The sequence below is a fragment of the Lathyrus oleraceus genome, chromosome 1, assembly GCF_024323335.1.
Source record: "Lathyrus oleraceus cultivar Zhongwan6 chromosome 1, CAAS_Psat_ZW6_1.0, whole genome shotgun sequence".
Classification (NCBI taxonomy): Eukaryota; Viridiplantae; Streptophyta; class Magnoliopsida; order Fabales; family Fabaceae; genus Lathyrus; species Lathyrus oleraceus.
In genome coordinates this window covers 98,453,120-98,471,561 of record NC_066579.1, presented here as the reverse complement: position 1 = coordinate 98,471,561, position 18,442 = coordinate 98,453,120, and the positions used below count along the sequence as shown (strand labels likewise).

General features: G+C 37.6%; 2 protein-coding genes across 2 annotated transcripts; both read right to left on the bottom strand.

The window, feature by feature from the left end:
* Nucleotides 1-550: 550 nt before the first annotated feature.
* Nucleotides 551-1,503, bottom strand: LOC127093726 (uncharacterized). The gene is made up of 2 exons (XM_051032638.1): nt 1,044-1,503; nt 551-963 (listed from the first exon to the last, which is right to left on the bottom strand). The coding sequence occupies exons 1-2, from the start codon at nt 1,501-1,503 to the stop codon at nt 551-553; spliced, it is 873 nt and encodes a 290-aa protein (XP_050888595.1).
* Nucleotides 1,504-11,806: 10,303 nt separating this feature from the next.
* On the bottom strand, nt 11,807-13,692 carry LOC127093716 (uncharacterized). The gene is made up of 9 exons (XM_051032631.1): nt 13,564-13,692; nt 13,309-13,366; nt 13,033-13,227; nt 12,872-12,948; nt 12,679-12,761; nt 12,513-12,564; nt 12,339-12,407; nt 11,948-12,034; nt 11,807-11,845 (listed from the first exon to the last, which is right to left on the bottom strand). The coding sequence occupies exons 1-9, from the start codon at nt 13,690-13,692 to the stop codon at nt 11,807-11,809; spliced, it is 789 nt and encodes a 262-aa protein (XP_050888588.1).
* Nucleotides 13,693-18,442: the final 4,750 nt, after the last annotated feature.

The window sequence follows — 18,442 nt, the reverse complement described above, 5'->3', positions numbered from 1 at the left end:
CAAATGAGACTTGTATGGACATGAATGAAGCCTTTCAAACCAACTCCCACCTTCAAATCCATGAATTCTGGCACAGTTGACCATAGTTGACTTTCTAGGGTTTCAGATGTAATCCAGCTTGACTGTTGAGCTTTGATCATCCAATCCTTGGCCAAACCACTTCAAAATGATCCTTGAATCATGTGAACTTGATGAACCAACCCTAGGGCTTTGCCTTAATAGGAATTGCACATGCTTGCTTGCTTGACTGATCCTCCTAACCAATTGACCTAATCTTGTCTGGTGACTTGCACTTGGGCAAAGGACAATGCAATATTATGCAGTGGACTATGTTATGTTAATGACCTAATATGAAAATGAATGTACAAAATGGTAGGTGCAAATTTGAGGTGCTACAAAAGGCAATAGGCAGCTTAACTGCATTAGTAGATACATGCTTGATGATTTGTTCAAATATAAATCTAGCATAGTCAAATTTTACTTTTGTTCCAACAGCAAAAATAAACCTTCCAAGGGTATTAGCAATGGTGGAGATATGGTTGGTAATGACTCAATTAGCAACTCCTATTTTGTGCAAGATAGCATACTTAACAGTCAACTTCCCAGAAGGAAAATGCTTTTTAATAGGCCAAACGTTCACTTGCCTAGCTGTGATCTCCCTATAGACCTGATTGTTTGTAACTTCTAGTTCTCCAGCACCCTTATTATATCTGTCTAGAAAATTATTAATAATAGTAGGAGAAAATGATATACACTTACCCCTCACATACACCTTGCAAAATTCCTTGCTATTCTTATCAGAAATGTCCTCAGAAATGTTAACAATAAATTCCTTCACTAAACCTTCATAGCATTGAGAGAACCCATCAACAGTCTTCAACAGCCCAGCAGCTTTTATCAGGTCCATGACCTCCTTGACATCAACAAGATCTCTTCCCAACTCCCTTTCCACAGCCACCCTCTCTGAATCACAAATTTCCACTTCGTAGCTCCATCCTCAAGATGGAAGGAGATGTTATCCAAACGAACAACATGGACTTTACCAGGAGACTTCCTAACAATGGTTTTCTTCACAAGCGAGATGTTAGAGACATCTTCCTCAACATCCTCTTCAGACTCAGAATCATCTCTGATGTTCCTCTTCTTCACTTCAACCTTGCTCCAAGATTTGGAGGGACCAATACCAGCAGTCTTCTTAGATTTTCTAGCTGAGATAAGTTTAGCTACAGATCTTCCTTTGCGAGTCTTCATGTGTTTAGCCACACTTGGCTTAAGGTGATGAAGTAAGCTTTCCTCTTGATCATCAGAGCTACCATCCTCTAGATCAATCACATCGTGCTTCTCAGAGTGGGAAGCGTTGGCAGTTTTAGATGCCACAAATTTTCCTTTTTCAGACACGGTTTGCCATAGAGAGCACAACCCTTCAGCAGCCAAGTCCTTCTCAGAACTTGAGGAATCGTCATCCTTACCACTATGTTGTCCAACCTCAGGAGAGGGGTACATTTGATAAAGGGGAGTAGAAACTCCCTTCATAGAGTGTCCTTCATTAAGGATTCTAGTGACTAGGTTTCTTATAACACGATCAGTGTGGTATATATCTTCCTTAGAATTAGTGGCAGGAGTTGAACTAGAGGGAATACTAGAGGAGTTACCTTGATTGGAGCATGAAGAAGCTGAGGCAACAATGGGTTGGTTCAAATAAATGGCCTTGCAAGAAATAACAGAGAGAGGAACAACATCCAGAATCTCATCATCGGGAATGCCCATGGGAGGAGCACTAACCTTTTGAGTAGACTTAGTATTTTTAGAAGCAAATGTGTCTTGATGTTGTGACGTTTTAGAGTTTTTCTAGAAAAAATACAGTTGCCATAGTAGAGGTTTGTGAAGAAGGAGCGGGAAGATGGAAGAGTTGGAGTAGGTAGTGAGGTTATGAGGGTAGCGTGTGAAGACGGAATAGATGGTATTTCCAAAACAGGGTGATGATTTACCATAATGGGGGCGCTTTATTTTAGCCACATAGACACTAATTTGCTTACTTTTTCCACTCCATATTAATTGCTACAAGTCTTCATAAATGCAAATCCCTAATTTTCCTCTCAGGACTTCAAACTGATTTGCATCCAAAGCCTTTGTAAAAATATCAGCTAACTGCATCTCAGTAGCAACATGCTCTAAGACTACAATCTTATCCTCCACAAGTTCTCTAATAAAATGGTGACGTATATATATGTGTTTGGTCCTGCTGTGCTGAATAGGATTCTTTGAGATGTTTATGGCACTCAGGTTGTCACAGTATAATGTCATGACATCTTGTGAGACATTGTATTCAGTCAGCATTTGTTTCATCCACACCAGTTGAGAACAACTACTTCCAGCTACTATGTATTCAGCTTCAACAGTAGACAGAGAAACACAATTTTGCTTCTTACTAAACCATGATATTAAATTGTTCCCCAAGAAGAAGCATCCTCCTGATGTGCTTTTCCTATCATCAGCACTTCCAGCCCAATCAGCTTCACAATATCCAGACAACACATATTCAGATCCATGAGTGTATAACATCCCGTAGTCACAAGTGCCATTGACATATTTCAGGGTCCTTTTCACTTGGTTTATATGGCTCGCCTTTGGTTCAGCTTGATATCTAGCACATACACCTACAACAAAAGCAATGTCAGGTCTGCTTGCTGTAAGATATAGTAGACTCTCTATCATGCTTCTATGGAGACTTTGATCCACATTGACACCATTTTCATCTTTAGACACTTTCAGATGAGTAGGAGAAGGTGTCCTCTTGTGGCTTGCATTCTCCATGCTAAACTTCTTAACAATTTTCTTGGCATATTTACTTTGAGATAGAAAGGTAGAATCTTCCATCTGCTTGACTTGCAGGCCAAGAAAATAGGTTAGTTCTCTAACAAGGCTCATTTCAAATTCAGATTGCATTTGCTCAACAAAATGTTGAACCATTTTACTTGAAATCCCACCAAACACAATATCATCCATATAGATCTGAGCAACCATGAGCTTTCCTCCTTCATCTTTGACAAATAAAGTCTTATCAATGCCTCCCTTTCTGTATCCATTGTCAATGAGAAACACTGTGAGTCTCTCATATCAAGCTCTAGGAGCTTGTTTCAACCCATAAAGAGCTTTCCTCAACTTTTACACATGCTTTGGAAGATTTCGGTCTGTGAATCCCTTTGATTGTTCAACATATAATTCCTCATTCAAGTAGCGATTTAAGAAGGCACTTTTCACATCCATTTGGAATAGTTTAGACTTCATAATACATGCTACTCCTAGCAATAATAATGAGCTCTAGACGAGCTACAGGGGAAAATGTTTCATCAAAGTCAACTCCTTCAATTTGAGTGTATCCTTGTGCTACCAATCTTGCTTTATTTCTAGTAACCACACCTTTTTCATCAGATTTATTCTTGTAAACCCACTTTGTTCCAATAACACTTATTCCTTCAGGTCTTGGAACCAATTCCCATACTTCATTTCTCTTGAATTGGCCTAACTCTTCCTGTATGGCATTGATCCAAAATTCATCAATTAAAGATTATTTAACATTCTTAGGCCCAATCTTGGACACAAAACAAGCATGTGAGATCACTTCTCTTGATCTAGTGGTGACCCTTTTATTTGGGTATCCTATAATGAGATCTTTAGGATGATCCTTCTGAATTCTGATAGAGGGTCCCTTATTTACTTGATCAGCTTCAGGTTCAGCTTGAGTGGACTCACTCTCACTAATTTTGTCCAGGAGTTCAGCTGGGGCATCATTTAGAAATGTTTCAACATCGTCTGTGACATCAGTCTCTTGATCATCAACAACAACATTGATAGATTCCATCATAACTTTTGTTTTGGAATTAAAAACTCTAAAGGCTCTGCTGTTTGTTGAGTAACCCAGAAATATTCCTTCATCACTCTTGGGGTCCATTTTCCTTCTTTGTTCACGATCAACCAGGATATAGCATTTACTACCAAACACATGGAAGTATTTGACAGTAGGTCTTCTTCCCTTCCAGACTTCATATAAAGTGGTTGAGGTCCCTTTTCTCAAGGTTAATATGTTGTGAACATAACAGGCTGTGTTCATAGCTTCGACTCAGAAGTGGTAAGGCAACTTCTTAGCATGAATCATAGCTCTAGCAGATTCTTGGAGAGTTCTATTTTTCCTTTCCACCACACCATTTTGCTGAGGGGTAATGGGAGAAGAGAACTCATGGCCAATCCCTTCAGATGAACAAAATTCAGTAAATTTATTGTTCTCAAATTCTTTCCCATGATCACTTCTGATTCTGATAACATGACTCTCTCTTTCTCTTTGAAGTCTTTGGCAAAGGTCTTTGAACACATCAAACACATCAGATTTTTCCCTTATAAAATTCACCCAGGTATATCTGGAGAAGTCGTCCACCACAACATAAGCATACCTTTTCCCACCAAGACTTTCCACCTGCATAGGTCCCATCAAGTCCATGTGGAGAAATTCCAGCACTTTAGATGTGGTGTCATGTTTGATCTTCTGATGTGACATCTTTGTCTGCTTCCCAATCTGACATTCACCACATACTCTTCCTTCTTCAATCTTTAATTTTGGGATTCCTCTGACAACTTCAATAGATATGATCCTCTTCATTCCTTTAAGATGCAGATGACCCACTTTTTGATGCCATAGTTTCACTTCTTCTTCTTTAGCTAGAGCACATATTGATGAATAACTAGTTTCTTGAGGAATCCACATATAGTAGTTTTCCTTAGATCCGACTCCTCTCATGATCACCTCATTTTTTGCATTAGTAATCAGACATTCAGTTTTTGTGAAGTTCACATTTAGACCTTGATCACATAGTTGACTGATGCTGATCAGGTTTGCAGTCAATCCTTTAACAAGAAGCACATTATCAAGGTTAGGAACTCCAGGACAGTCCAACTTTCCAATCCCCTTGATTTCCCCCTTTGCTCCATCACCAAAAGTTACATAGCTGGTGACATGAGTTTGAAGGTCAACCAACAGGTTTTTGCTTCCAGTCATGTGTCTGGAGCATCCACTATCAAAGTACCAATCTTCTTTCGCTGAGACTTTGAAGGAAGTGTGAGCTATCAAGTTAGTAGCACCAGCCCTAGGAACCCATTGTTTTCTGTTAGCAGGGATGTGTTGTTTGGGTTTAGGTTGATGAGTAGGACTAGGATAACCATACAGCCTAAAGCAGAATGGTTTTATGTGACCAAATTTCCCACAGTAATGACATCTCCATCTTTGGTATTTTCCTTTATGTTGTCTTTCCTTGTGATGTTGAGACACCTGATGTGACATCTTTGGTTTGCTACCAGTGGGACTATAATCAGGAGAGGATTCATTGAACCCAAGGCCAGTCATGTCTCCTACCATCTTTCCAGCCTGGAGAATTTTGTCTAAGGTGTCAAATCCACTATTTAGCATTCTGACATACTTCGTCATCTCATCCAATTTGGAATTCAGGAACACGACTTCGATCTTCAACTTAGAAATGGTTTCTAAGTGTTATGTCTTCTCAGCCTCTAGTTGGGTTATCAGTTTCTTCTGATTCTCCACTTGTTGACACACTTCTTCACTTCTAAAACACAACTTCCTGTAAGAAGTAGCTAATTCATCAAAGGTTAATTCATCATCACTGGAGTCTTCATCAGGATCCCATCTCCCAGTCAAGGCAGTCACAAGATTGACAAATTCTCCTTCTGTTTCACTTTCAGAATTATCATCAGACCAAGTAGCAACAAGACTCTTCTTCTGTTTCTTGAGATAGGTCCCACATTTTATTCTAATGTGACCATACCCTTCACATTCATGGCACTAAATTCCTTTTCCATGTTTATATTTCACTTGTTGTTCAGATATTAGTGTCGTGACATTACCTTCGACATCTCATATCTGATACCAGAATTTCAATTGGTATCAGAGTAGGCATCCTGCTCTGGTTCTGGGTGAGATCTTGGGACGTTACTTTCTGGTACTATGGATAGAGACGGAGGATGGTCATCTCCCTAGTTGGGGATAAGTTGTGAGAATATCTGAGAAGCATGATTGTTTTGGTCTCGGTTATCGTCCTACTTCCTGTCACCCAGCTGCGAGGGGAGGTAAGAGGTTCAACCCTATCAGGTTCAGCAGTGCTGGCTACCAATTGGGTTCTTTTGTGGAAGTAGTAAACGTGGCAAGCTTCAACCATCATGCAGTCTCTGATCTTATTCGCAAGTTTCCTCCGGGATTGAAGCTTGACAACTGGACTTCTATTATGGTTCTTGTGGTTTTCTCGAAAAAAATGTAATGCATTTTTCTTTTTCCTTGTCCCTTGCCTTCGCCTGAGGCCCGTGGATAGTTTGTAAGGGCCTCCCATGTTTTAAAAGTATTATTAAATCAATGAAAGGCAGTTTTTGCACTCAAAATCATGTTCCCTTTCTTTCTATTATTTTGCTTTTCACTAAAAATAAATGGAAAAAGTTTCCTTTCTTTTATTTTTCACAACTTTTTCAAAGAAAAATCATTCTAAAATAAGCTCATAACATGTAGAGTAAACAATTCCACTGAACACAATATTGCTGAAGTTCACTATAAATCTAGGTTTCCAATTAACCTAGCCGAAGATGATGGTGAGAAAGATTGTGAAGTACCGCCTGAGCTTGCAAGACTTCTTGAGCATGAGGAAAAAGAGATTTAGCTGCACCAAGAGCAATTAGAAGTGATCAATCTGGGTTTCGAGGAAGTCAAAAGAGAGGTCAAGATTGGGGAATCCCTTGTCGAGCATATACACCTTGAGTTGGTAGAATTACTTCGTGAGCATGTTGATATCTTCGCCTGGTCCTATCATGATATGCCGAGGTTGGATACCAACATTGTTGAACATTGCCTACCACTCAAGCCCGAATGTCCTTCTGTAAGCAGAAACTTCGCAGAACTAGACCTGACATGGTACTGAAGGTCAAAAAAGAAGTTAAGAAGCAGTTTGATGCTAGTTTCCTTGCTATCATTGAGTATCCTCAGTGGGTGGACAATATTGTCCAAGTTCCGAAGAAAGATGGGACGGTTCGGATGTGCGTATAATACCGTGATCTTGACAAAGCAAGTCCAAAAGATGATTTTCCTTTGCCACATATTGATGTTTTGGTAAATAACATAGCTCATCACTCAGTCTTTTATTTCATGGACGGTTTCTCAGGGTATAATCAGATCAAGATGGCTCTAGCCGATATGGAGAAAACTACTTTCATCACACCCTAGGGAACTTACTGCTATAAACCCATGCCTTTTGGTTTGAAGAACACATGGGCAACATATCAACGCGCTATGATGACTCTTTTTCACAACATGATCCACAAGGAGATTGAAGTGTATGTGGATGATATGATTGCTAAGTCCAAGACTAGAGACGATTACTTGGACCATTTGAGAAAGCTTTTTGCCAGACTCCTCAAATTCTAGTTGAGGTTAAATCCCACTAAGTGCACTTTTGGGGTTCATTCTGGCAAGCTGTTGGGTTTCATTGCAAGTCAGAAAGATACATAGGTTAATCCAGATAAAGTCAGATTTATTCAAGATATGTCATCCCCTAGAACAAAGAAAGAGGCATGAGGATTCCTTGGACGACTTAATTACATATCTCGGTTCATCTCACATTTAACGGCTACCAATGAACCAATATTCAAATTGCTTAGGAAAAATCAAGCGGTTGTGTGAAATGATGATTCTCAGGAAGCATTTGACAAGATAAAAAGTATTCACAATAACCTCCGATCTTGAAACCACTAGTTCCATGTAGGCCACTAATCATGAATCTCATCGTGCTAGATGAATCGATGAGCTGTGTTTTGGGTTAGCATGATGACATCGACCGTAAAGAGCATGCAATATATTACTTGAGAAAGAAGTTTACTGAATGTGAGACCAGATACTCACTATTGGAGAAGACTTGTTGTACTTTAGCTTGGGCAGCTCGATGCTTAAGGCATTATATGATTTGCCATACTACTTTGCTAATATCCAAAATGGATCTGATAAAGTACATTTTTTAGAAGCCCACTGTCAGTGGAAGAATTGCTAGGTGGAAAATGTTGTTAACCGAGTATGACATTCAGTACGTGACTCAAAAAGCTATCAAGGGGAGTGTCTTGTCTGATTACCTTGCCCATCAACTTGTAGAGGGTTACCAACCAATCAAGTTTGACTTTCCCGGTGAGGACATAATTTTCACCAGAGAATGAAATATTCCTAGCCCTGACGAAGGACCTAAACCATGAGCTCGATGGATGCTCGTGTTCAACAGTGCTTCTAATGCTAAAGGCCATGGAATAGGGGAAGTAATTACATCTCCGACTGGTTTTCATATTCTGTTCACCGCCAGACTTTGCTTTGATTGTACAAACAACATGGCCGAATATGAAGCATACATATATGGTATTGAAGAAGCCATCGACTTAAGAATTAAGATTCTTGAAGTATTTGGAGACTCTGCTTTAGTAATCAGTCAAGTCTGAGGAGATTGGGAGACTCAGGATAAGAATCTAATTCCATACAGAGAATATATTGTAAAGTTATTTCCCTATTTTGATGAAATCACCTTTCATTACATTCCGAGGGAAGAGAATCAATTGGCCGATGCTCTTGTAACTCTTTCATCCATGTTTAAAGTCAAGTGGAAGAACGAAGCACCTGCCATTCGTATTGACCACTTGGATGAATCCGCGCACTGTCTAGCAATAGAGGCCAAATCTGACGACAAGCCTTGGTTCTACGACATTAAGAGATATCTAGAAAGACATGAATATCCCGAAAAAGCATCTATCGCGGATAAGAAGGCTCTGAGAAGGTTCTCTTCTAAGTTTTTCTTGGATGAGGATGTTTTGTACAAGAGGAATTATGATTACGTGTTGCTCAGATACATAGATAGACATGAAGCAAGCATGATCATAAGGTCCATACATGAGGGCTGCAAAGGTGTACATGCTAAGGGGCCTGCTATGGCTAAGAAGATTTTCTGGGCCGGTTATTATTGGACTACAATGGAAGTGGACTGTTACAACTTCGCAAAGAGGTGTCACAAGTTCCAAATTTTTGGTGACAAAATTCATGTTCCTCCAACTCCTTTGAACGTCTTAACTTCTCCTTGGTCTTTCTCTATGTGGGGCATTGATATGATCGAGCCAAAGGCTTCCAACGACCATCGTTTCATTCTTGTTTCCACTGACTACTTCATGAAATGGGTTAGGGCTGCTTCATATGCAAACGTCACGAGATAAGTGGTTGCGAATTTTATCAAGAGAGAAATAATATATCGCTATGGTATTCCTAGAAAGATTATTACCGACAATACCAGTAACCTCAACAACAAGATGATGAATGAGTTATTTCAAGAGTTTAAGATCGAGCATCACAACTCTTCACCATATCGGCCCAAGATGAATGGCGTTGTTGAAGCAACTAACAAAAATATCAAGAGAATTATCCAGAAAATGGTAAAACCTACGAGGATTGGCACGAGATATTTCCCTTTGCTCTACACGGCTATAGAACTTTAGTGCATACTTCTACTGGGGAAACTCCTTATTCGTTGGTATATTGGATAGAGGTTGTCCAACCTATTAAATTTGAAATCCATTCTCTAAGGGTCATCATGGAAGCAGACCTCGATAAGGATGAAAGGGTGCAGTCCATATATGATCAAATGAATCTCATTGAAGAGAAACGCTTGATGGTCTTCTTCCATGGTCAGTTATACCAATGACGCCTCAAGAGAGCTTTTGATAAGAAGATTCTTCCTCGCTCATTCCAAGCTGGTGAACTTGTGCTAAAAAAACTTTCTCCCACACAGTCGGATCCTCGGGGCAAGTGGACTCCCAACTATGAAGGGCCTTTATTATCAAGAAGGACTTCTTAGGAGGGGCTCTCATTCTCACCATAATGGATGGGGATGACTTTACGATACCAGTGAACTCATATATAGTCAAAAAATATTATGCCTGGAAAAAAATAGTAAAGTCCGCTAGATTGGAACTCGTCAGAACCAATATAGGCAAAAATGGCTATCCCGATGGACCAAAAAATAAATAAATGTCCATGCAAAAGTTAAGGATTAAACAAAATAGTCCGCTAAGTTGAAAACCCGAAAGAGCGACTTAGGCAAAAATGGCATCCCGGTGGACAAAAGAATAAAAAAATCCACGCAAAAGTTAGGGACAAAGGCATTTGACTATATCCTGATGTTATCTTTTGAGCACATTCTTACTCTCATCTTGACCCCGAGCGACATCATATTATTCCAATCACCGTTAATCGAAGCAAATTTTTGGATCTCAGTACTATAATGAATGACAACCAATGTTGCGACCAGTGGAAAGTAAAAAAAATCCCATTACCATTTAATTTGTTTTTCAATTTTTTCAAATCTACTCTTTAAGGATTTTTGCATTCTTGTACACACTCTACATGTACAAAATTTTCCACAATCAATAAAATTCAGTTGTTATTCAGTAAATTCTGATCTTTTTATGTTTTCACATTTTGTTTACAAAATAATTGTCGATCTTGATTGCATAATACCATAAAACTTTGAGAATAATAAAAATCTAAATCAAATGGAAGAGCCCTATGCATTATTTTGATTTTGGAAAACACCTCAGTGAACTATTAGTAGTCTACAGTTAGCACTCTCTTTTGCTCAACCAATCATGCACGTTTCTTTCCCCAGGCAGAGTTAGATAATAGTCCTCAGCCAACAGGATTTTCCCCTGACCGCAGTGACCATCTAGAACTTTCCTCTGTAGAATTCTCTGATTTTAGATACCGATGAGTCGTAGTCTATCCATCCTCCAACCAACTTTACTTTGCTATTTCATTGCATACGCATCATAAATAGACAATCATGCATTCCAAGTTTCCAACCATACAATCATGCATAACATTCCTCTTGCAGCATATTATTTATCTCCCCAACAAAAATTTTCAGTTTGTCCCTAACAAATCGAACCAACCGATTTTTCTTTTGCTCTTTGCAATTTCCCTTTCTCGGGCAAATTTTTAATTACTCTTGTTTTTACTCCTCTTTTACCTCGAACATCTGAAAAGATAACACAATTCGCACCTTCAGGTTAAAGATGATTAAATAGGGGTAGATGTCATACCCCAAAATTTATCCTCCTTTTTCCCTTTGTGGATATCTCATTTTCATACCTCCAAACCCTATCATACATGACCATTGCATTTGGTCATGGCCTTAAGCATGGCCACATTGTGGTTTGTACCTTAACACCAGGGTTTCCCTTTATTTTATTTGTCAACTAACCCTACTTCCATTGAGATATGGTGCTTGTTTTTTATTGTCATTCATATAGGTGATCATTCTTCCAATCCAGGCAAGAACAAACACTACAACAAACAAGACCTTAGACAGCGCTTTTTTTAGCCTTAGACAGCGCTTTAAAGCGCTGTCTAAACCTCCGCTGCTAAAGGTTTAGACAGCGCTTTTTTAAATCTTAAAAGCGCTGTCTAAGCCCCCCCCCCCCTTAGACAGCGCTTTGGCCAAAAGCGCTTTCTAAGACCCTCCTATTTTAATTTTTTTAGGTATACCTTAGACAGCGCTTTTCAAAAAGCGCTGTCTAAGCCCCCCCCCCTTAGACAGCGCTTTTGCCTAAAGCGCTTTCTAATCCCCCCCTTAGACAGCGCTTTTTACAAAAGCGCTGTCTAAGGTATACAAAAATTTTTGAAGCTTTTGTTTTAAACCACATTTTTTCCAGGTTTATAAACCAGAATTTCTACCTGTTTTCAACCAGATTGTAATGACAGAAAGTACAACCAATCCACCTGTAATTAATATTATAACTTTGTTAAATTGTAATGAAAATTAGTATCATGAATCATGTCATAGCTTCCCACAAATGTATTGAAAATTTGAAAAAATAATACCTTCTGGTGATAAAAGAAAACTCTGAAAACCACTGCCCACATATCAGCTGTTAGAAGAGAAAGATTAAACATTGTTGATCCACTCAACTGCATGGGAAAAAGTTACACTCAGTTGTAATATTCAAAACAGAATTGCCACATTGTCACAACTGAGACGTCCGACTTAAGTTTTTGAAGGCTCTGTGTAAATTAACCACGATTCAATCATGACAAAATAATTAGAACGCTAATTAGTCATAGTTTAACCTGATAAATCTATTATGAGACCCTATTTAGCCACGATTTATCTGTAAAAGTTCTACGACAATATGTGTTGTAGTCCATCTTACACACCCTCAAGGCTCAAAGAACGACCCTCTGTCACAAACATGTTCATGAGAAGGAAACTAACCTTAAGAACAAAAGGAGCAAGTGAGTAAAACACGAAGCTTGACACACCATAGCCAGCAAAAGCAAGTACCTGTTAAGGAATTCAGATATATCTAGTATAAACATTCAACTATGCAAACATGAATTTTCAATGTTTTGTATTATACCTAAAATGATTTGAGAAACGGCCACTTACAATATCTGCAGACCATTTGATTGATTCCAAAGTCTTCAATTCTAAAACAGATCTATCAAATAATGAAGTTAAGAAACTAAACCAAATTATAAGACAAAAAAATCAATTTAAATTTGTAGTATTAGGTTTCCATTGAAAAACCAAATTAGAACAATATCATGGATACACTTCAACGGCGGTAACTAGAAATCCATAAACACCGATCATTGCAACTACTTCAACACGATCTTTTTTCTTAACACAAAACTCCTGCATTTTATAAGATCATGAATATCAAGTTAGATTACGTTACGTACGTGATTTTTATACTAACTAGCGTGCAGATAGTCATGCAGACGGACATACAGACGTGTCTATACCTCACCAACATTGCTTATTGCGTAGAAAACTGTCCCTACAATAACAAGAACATCACCCAAGATAATTTTTGATCCACCTGAAAATTTTGAATTTGGAATCAAATTAATTGATTGGTTGAAATTTTCTATCAAAATAAGTTGAATAAATGAATGTGACTAACCTCCATCACCACCATCCCATGTGTCAGAAAGTAAGACTAAAGAGAGACCAAGCACACACAATGTTCCACCAAATAACTGCCATAGTGAATATCTTGTGCCAAGGAAGATCCATGTGAGTAGAATCACCCAAGGCACTGTCCAACAGTCCAATAATGTTACACTTGTAATTGAACTGTATTGATATGCTTTGATAACTGCATACAAAATCATAACTCAGAATTCAACTTAAATACAAGAAATGATTCATAGATGGAACAACACTGCTTAGTACTTACCCAAGTAACACCCTTGAGCATCAGCAAAACCTAATAATAAATACCAATACCAAGAAACCTGCACAAAATATAAGGACACATGCATTGCGCAAGATCTCAAAAATTCTAATAATTTAAATTCATTAAGCAATGATATCTATAATGCACCAACATCTCTTAAAAAAAAGTATCAAGTGTTCAACACATGTTAATATGTAACACATACACGACACTAACACAATATTATAATTGATTTCGACATATCAATGTCTGTACTGTATCTATGTATCTATACACCTCCAAAACTAAACTTTCTGCAGAACACACAGACCCAGAAATACAAACCAGAATGACATAATCAATCAAAAGACAACAGCCTGACATCATCGTAACAGCTGAAACCATAGGGGAAGCATTTGACTACAACTTAGCAACATTAACTAAAATACAACATTGCAGACTTGAAGAGATTATTATCCAAATCATTAGTTGAGCTTATTGGTTATTCAAAAGCCTAAGTATTGCTCCCCTGTTATCCCAAGTTCACATAACGTAATAGAAAAAATATATTTCCTTCATGATTTACACAAACAATAAAGTAGTTGTGATTCAGATTTCATGCATCTCTATATGTTAAACAATAAACCCTAAAGTTGAGTCAACAAGCCCAACTGTGACTCCCACAACACCAATTACTAGAAATCTTAAACCCTAAAAAATCAAAAATTCAAAGTAACATAGTTTCAATTTATGATGTGATTCCAACAATCATTAGTGAGAAAAATACAATAAAAAATTAAACCCTAGCAAGAAAGTAGTCAAGAGAGATGAGAAAAGGGTACAACAGAGGAGCCAAGAGTAAGTTACCGGTGCGAGCTTCGATAACCCCCGTTCAAGAGTGACCGTCATGTTCTTTGTTAACCTTCGTTCTCGAGTGACCAGTGTGAAAAAGCTTACATAGGATATACAATCGGTAAGGACAAAGCTTACATGAGTGACCGTCATGTTCTCGTTCGCTGTTAGGGTTCGCTGGAGGGGTTTAATCGCAGGAGGGAAAACAAAAAGAATTGAGAACGAAAATAGAAGTCTGAAATTTAATTTTAATTAGACCTTAGACAGCGCTTTTGTGGAAAGCACTCTCTAAGATAAGCCTTAGACAGCGCTTTCCAAAAGCGTTTTCTAAACCCCCACCTTAGACAGCGCTTTTGGTTTTAATTTTTTTTTTAATTGAAAGACTTTAAACAACGCTTTCTCAAAAGCGCTGACTAAGGTCTATATTTAAAAGCGCTTTCTAAAAGCGCTGTCTAAGGGGGGGGGGGGTCTTAGACAGCGCTTTCTAAAAGCGCTGTCTAAGACCCCCCCCCCCCCTTAGACAGCGCTTTCATTATTTTTTTAGAACATTTTCCGTGTTTTATTTTTATTTTAACCTTAGACAGCGCTTTCTTTTAAAAGCGCTGTCTAAGATGCGCTGTTAAAAAACCTTTTTGGCGTAGTGAAGGTCTTTTAGGCCATGGAAAAGGCAAGTTTGTTCATGGTGATTCAAATATGGTTCATGTGTTTATTTCCATGCCAGGTCACTGAATTTTCAAGCTATCTTCAAGATCACATAAGCCCTAATAAATATTTCATCAAGGGTTTGCTCATTACATCATCATCATGGTTTGGAATGCAAAAAACATCAAGTTTGCAAGAGGTGTACAAGTGTGCTTGACCAAATTTGCAAGTATGCCCTACTCTTGGTCCAAACTCCATAACTTCCTCAATTTTCATCCAAATGACAAGATTCATTGAGCCAAATGTACCTTTTGGGATCCTCTAAAATTTTGTTTCAAGGGTAAAATATCAATTCATCAATTTAAGACCTCATTTGTGCCATTGGCCAAGTTGCCAATTTGGGCCAAAACCATGTCATGACCCCCACTTTCCACCCTTGCCATTTTCAGCTCAAATATTCTTTTGACCCTATTCCTTTTGCATTATGTTAAGATTATGACAAAGATCATTTGGCCCATGTTTGGCTTAAAATTCATGAGAGAATCAAAAGTTATGGCATCATGAACATTGGACTTCAATATGACCTAACATGCTGCAAGGTGCTTGACCATTTGCCTAGCCCGTTTTTCAGGTCACGACCTCAACTTTACATGCCCATAACTTTCACCTAAAAGCTCCTTTTGGATTGATTCTTTTTGCATCTTGTTCTACTCCATGAAGTGAACATTTGGCTCAAAGAAAATCAGAAAACACACGAGTGGATTGAATTTGGCCTAAGCTTGAACTTGGCGATCCAACTTTGTTTTGGTCCGTGACCTATAATATTAAAACTTGCACAAAACAATTTGGGGTCACTTCTCACGTGTGCAAATTAATTACACGTGACCAAAAGCATATGATGACAACTTGAAACGACCTAAAAACCTTTAAATGCACGAGTTTGGCATCACACTTTCACACGTTCGGGATCTGAAAATTTCTCACTCAATTCACACGAATTCGAGCCAATTCCACACGTATTCTGATCCCATTTCATTCCCTATAAGTAGTGGAATATATTTCATTTATTTTCAAGCTTGGAGAGCCAAGAAAAACCTGAAACACTTGAAGCCCGATACCTCAAATAACCAGACACTTTTTTTTTCGATTCAAGCTTTTTTCCTTCCATTTCTTTGCTCAGAATCCTTCATCGGCACTCTCTAAAGGTGTTTGAAGCTTTGCTTTAGTATGAATCCTTCTGTAACCTTGCTTTTGGATCCACCATTCTTGACTTCTAAAGTTTCAACCAAGAAGGTAGATACGAGTTACCATTTCAAACTAACAAGTTATCATTCTCTTTGTGAGGTTCCACTCATCAAAAGCCCTAACCTATTTGCCATTTATTTTTGATATTAACCATTTAATTTTACTTTAAAGAACTAAGGTTCTTCAATTTTATGAGGAAATTCTCTCTTCTCAGAGCAAATCAATTGCTCTGATGCAGGGAGACGTGAATGATGAAATGTTTCACATTTGAATCCATGTTTGATTCATGTTAAAAACACGAGTTCATGAGATTGTAAAATCACAAGTTCTGAGGTTGAAGATGAAGTGCTTCACGCGCATTGATGCCAAATTCAAATGATTAATCCAATCAACGCGTGCCACCTTGCTAGCCGTTGCACTTGAAATGTTTTAATTTCCTTTTATTTTCATTTTATTTCATTTTATTCTAAAATTCATTAAAAATAGTTCCCTTATTATTTTTTAATCCAATTTTTTTTCATAATTCCATACAAATATTTTCGACCTCGTGCCATTTTTTTCATTTTTAAAAAATCATTTTTGCATTTATTTCATGTTTTCTCTTATTTTCTCATTTAATTTTAAATTGTATTTTTATTTTAATCATTTAAAAACCTTTTTGACTCCAACTCTTGAGCTCAAACTTCTCATATATTTGTTGACTTTCCACTTTTTTCTTAGACTTTTATTTTATGCTTTGACCTCTCTTTGATATTTTTCCTTTTATTTTCTTTATTTAATCAATATTAAATCATTTTTATTCATTTTGTTTTGATTTTGGTTGACTTCTTGTTGTTTTGAGTTTACTTGATTGCTTGGTTGATGTGTTCTTCCTCATCTTAAATTATTAATATATGGAATTGAGGTTGATCAACCTTCTTTGATCCAAAACTGTTGATAGATGATTATGAATCAGCTTTAACACTTTGCATCAATGATAGGTTAACCCTCGATGCGTCATATTTTGAGTCCTTTGATTTGAGGATAAAATTACCCCATGTAATTGACTTGATTCTCCCTTTCACTTATTTCCATCTTCATCTCTATTTCTTTACTCATTGTGGGACATTTTTGATTGAGATTAACCTTGTGTTACTTCTCTAACTTTTCTAACACATACATTGTCATTGGTCCGACATCATTAAGTAACCACTAACACTTAACATTAATCTTTCTATTTACATTATTGACATTTACTTTCTTGTCATTTAATTCAAGTCATTTAAGTTTATGTCATTTACTTAATACAATTTAATTTCATGTCCCATTGTCATCTTATCATATTCATATGTTGCTCTTATCTTGTTTGATTACTTGTTTGTTAATCTTAATGAATCAAAACATGATAAAGTAACTTGGACCTAATCTTAATCATATGATTGATCTGGAGTGTGGAAGAGCTTTTGGAATTTGAACTTTGACTTAGGATTTAGGTCATTTGCTTGACTTATAGTGATCTTGGACCCTGAGACCTTATGGACACTCTGACTTGCTTTTGTTCTTGTTAAACCCTTGGGTTTTGTATGTGGTTTCATCTACTTTATGACTATTACCTCTTGATTTCATCTTCATAGAATAATACACTTTGCACCCACATGAATTTCTCTTGGGCTACCTAATAATGAGACATAGGACAATACATTTTGCACCCACATGGCTTTCTCTTGGGCTACTTGACAATGAGACCTTAGATTAGCTTTATATGTTAATGAACCTTTGTTTGTTTATTAGTCTTACTCCTTTGATTTGGTATGTCCAAATTCTCATTGGACCCACTAAATCCCTTCATCTGTGACACTCCCCTTTGTCTTTGTCAAGTGACCATAAGTCCCTTGTCGCTGTAAGACACCAATTTTGACCCTAAGATCCCTCATGCAATTTCATCATAAGCATTAGCATTGTGATCATACCTTGGCATCCTCCTTATCCCTCTTTCATTGGGTTTTTTTTGGAGAGATCACCAAGCACTATGTGATTGTATCATACTTGTATATCATCATTTACTAACCAAAATACAAAAATATGTCTTTGCATTTGCCTAACTCCTTTGTAGGTAGAGCATGATCTCCATTGATCTATCAAGTTCATATCTAGGGTTTGAGACCCTCATGAAAAATAGCACAACCATGAATTGATCCAAGAATGGTTATGAGCATTATATATGAGTTCCATTGATTCCTACATGTTATACTGATCAAGTTTTCTTCAAGAGTTTGAGGGTGATTTGCCTTGGAAACCCTAGTTTGACTAGGTATCTTGAGTAACTTCTCCAACAAGCTATCTCACCAATTGATCAAATTTCTCAAAGGACACTTCAAAATTCATCATCTTATGCATATATGATCTACCATGAGCCAAGAAAGTCCAAATAATTGAA

Bases quoted from the DNA above. Each gene is read 5' to 3' on its own strand.
- LOC127093716 (XM_051032631.1), bottom strand. From the start codon at position 13,692: ATGGTTTCAGCTGTTACGATGATGTCAGGCTGTTGTCTTTTGATTGAT. The intron at 13,367-13,563 runs GTACAGACATTG...TATTTTGTGCAG, and splicing joins TGTATAGATACATAGATACA to GTTTCTTGGTATTGGTATTT. The intron at 12,565-12,678 runs GTATCCATGATA...ATTATTTGATAG, and splicing joins CTAGTTACCGCCGTTGAAGT to ATCTGTTTTAGAATTGAAGA.
- LOC127093726 (XM_051032638.1), bottom strand. From the start codon at position 1,503: ATGTACCCCTCTCCTGAGGTTGGACAACATAGTGGTAAGGATGACGAT. The intron at 964-1,043 runs GTAAAGTCCATG...TTTGTGATTCAG, and splicing joins CATTGTTAGGAAGTCTCCTG to AGAGGGTGGCTGTGGAAAGG.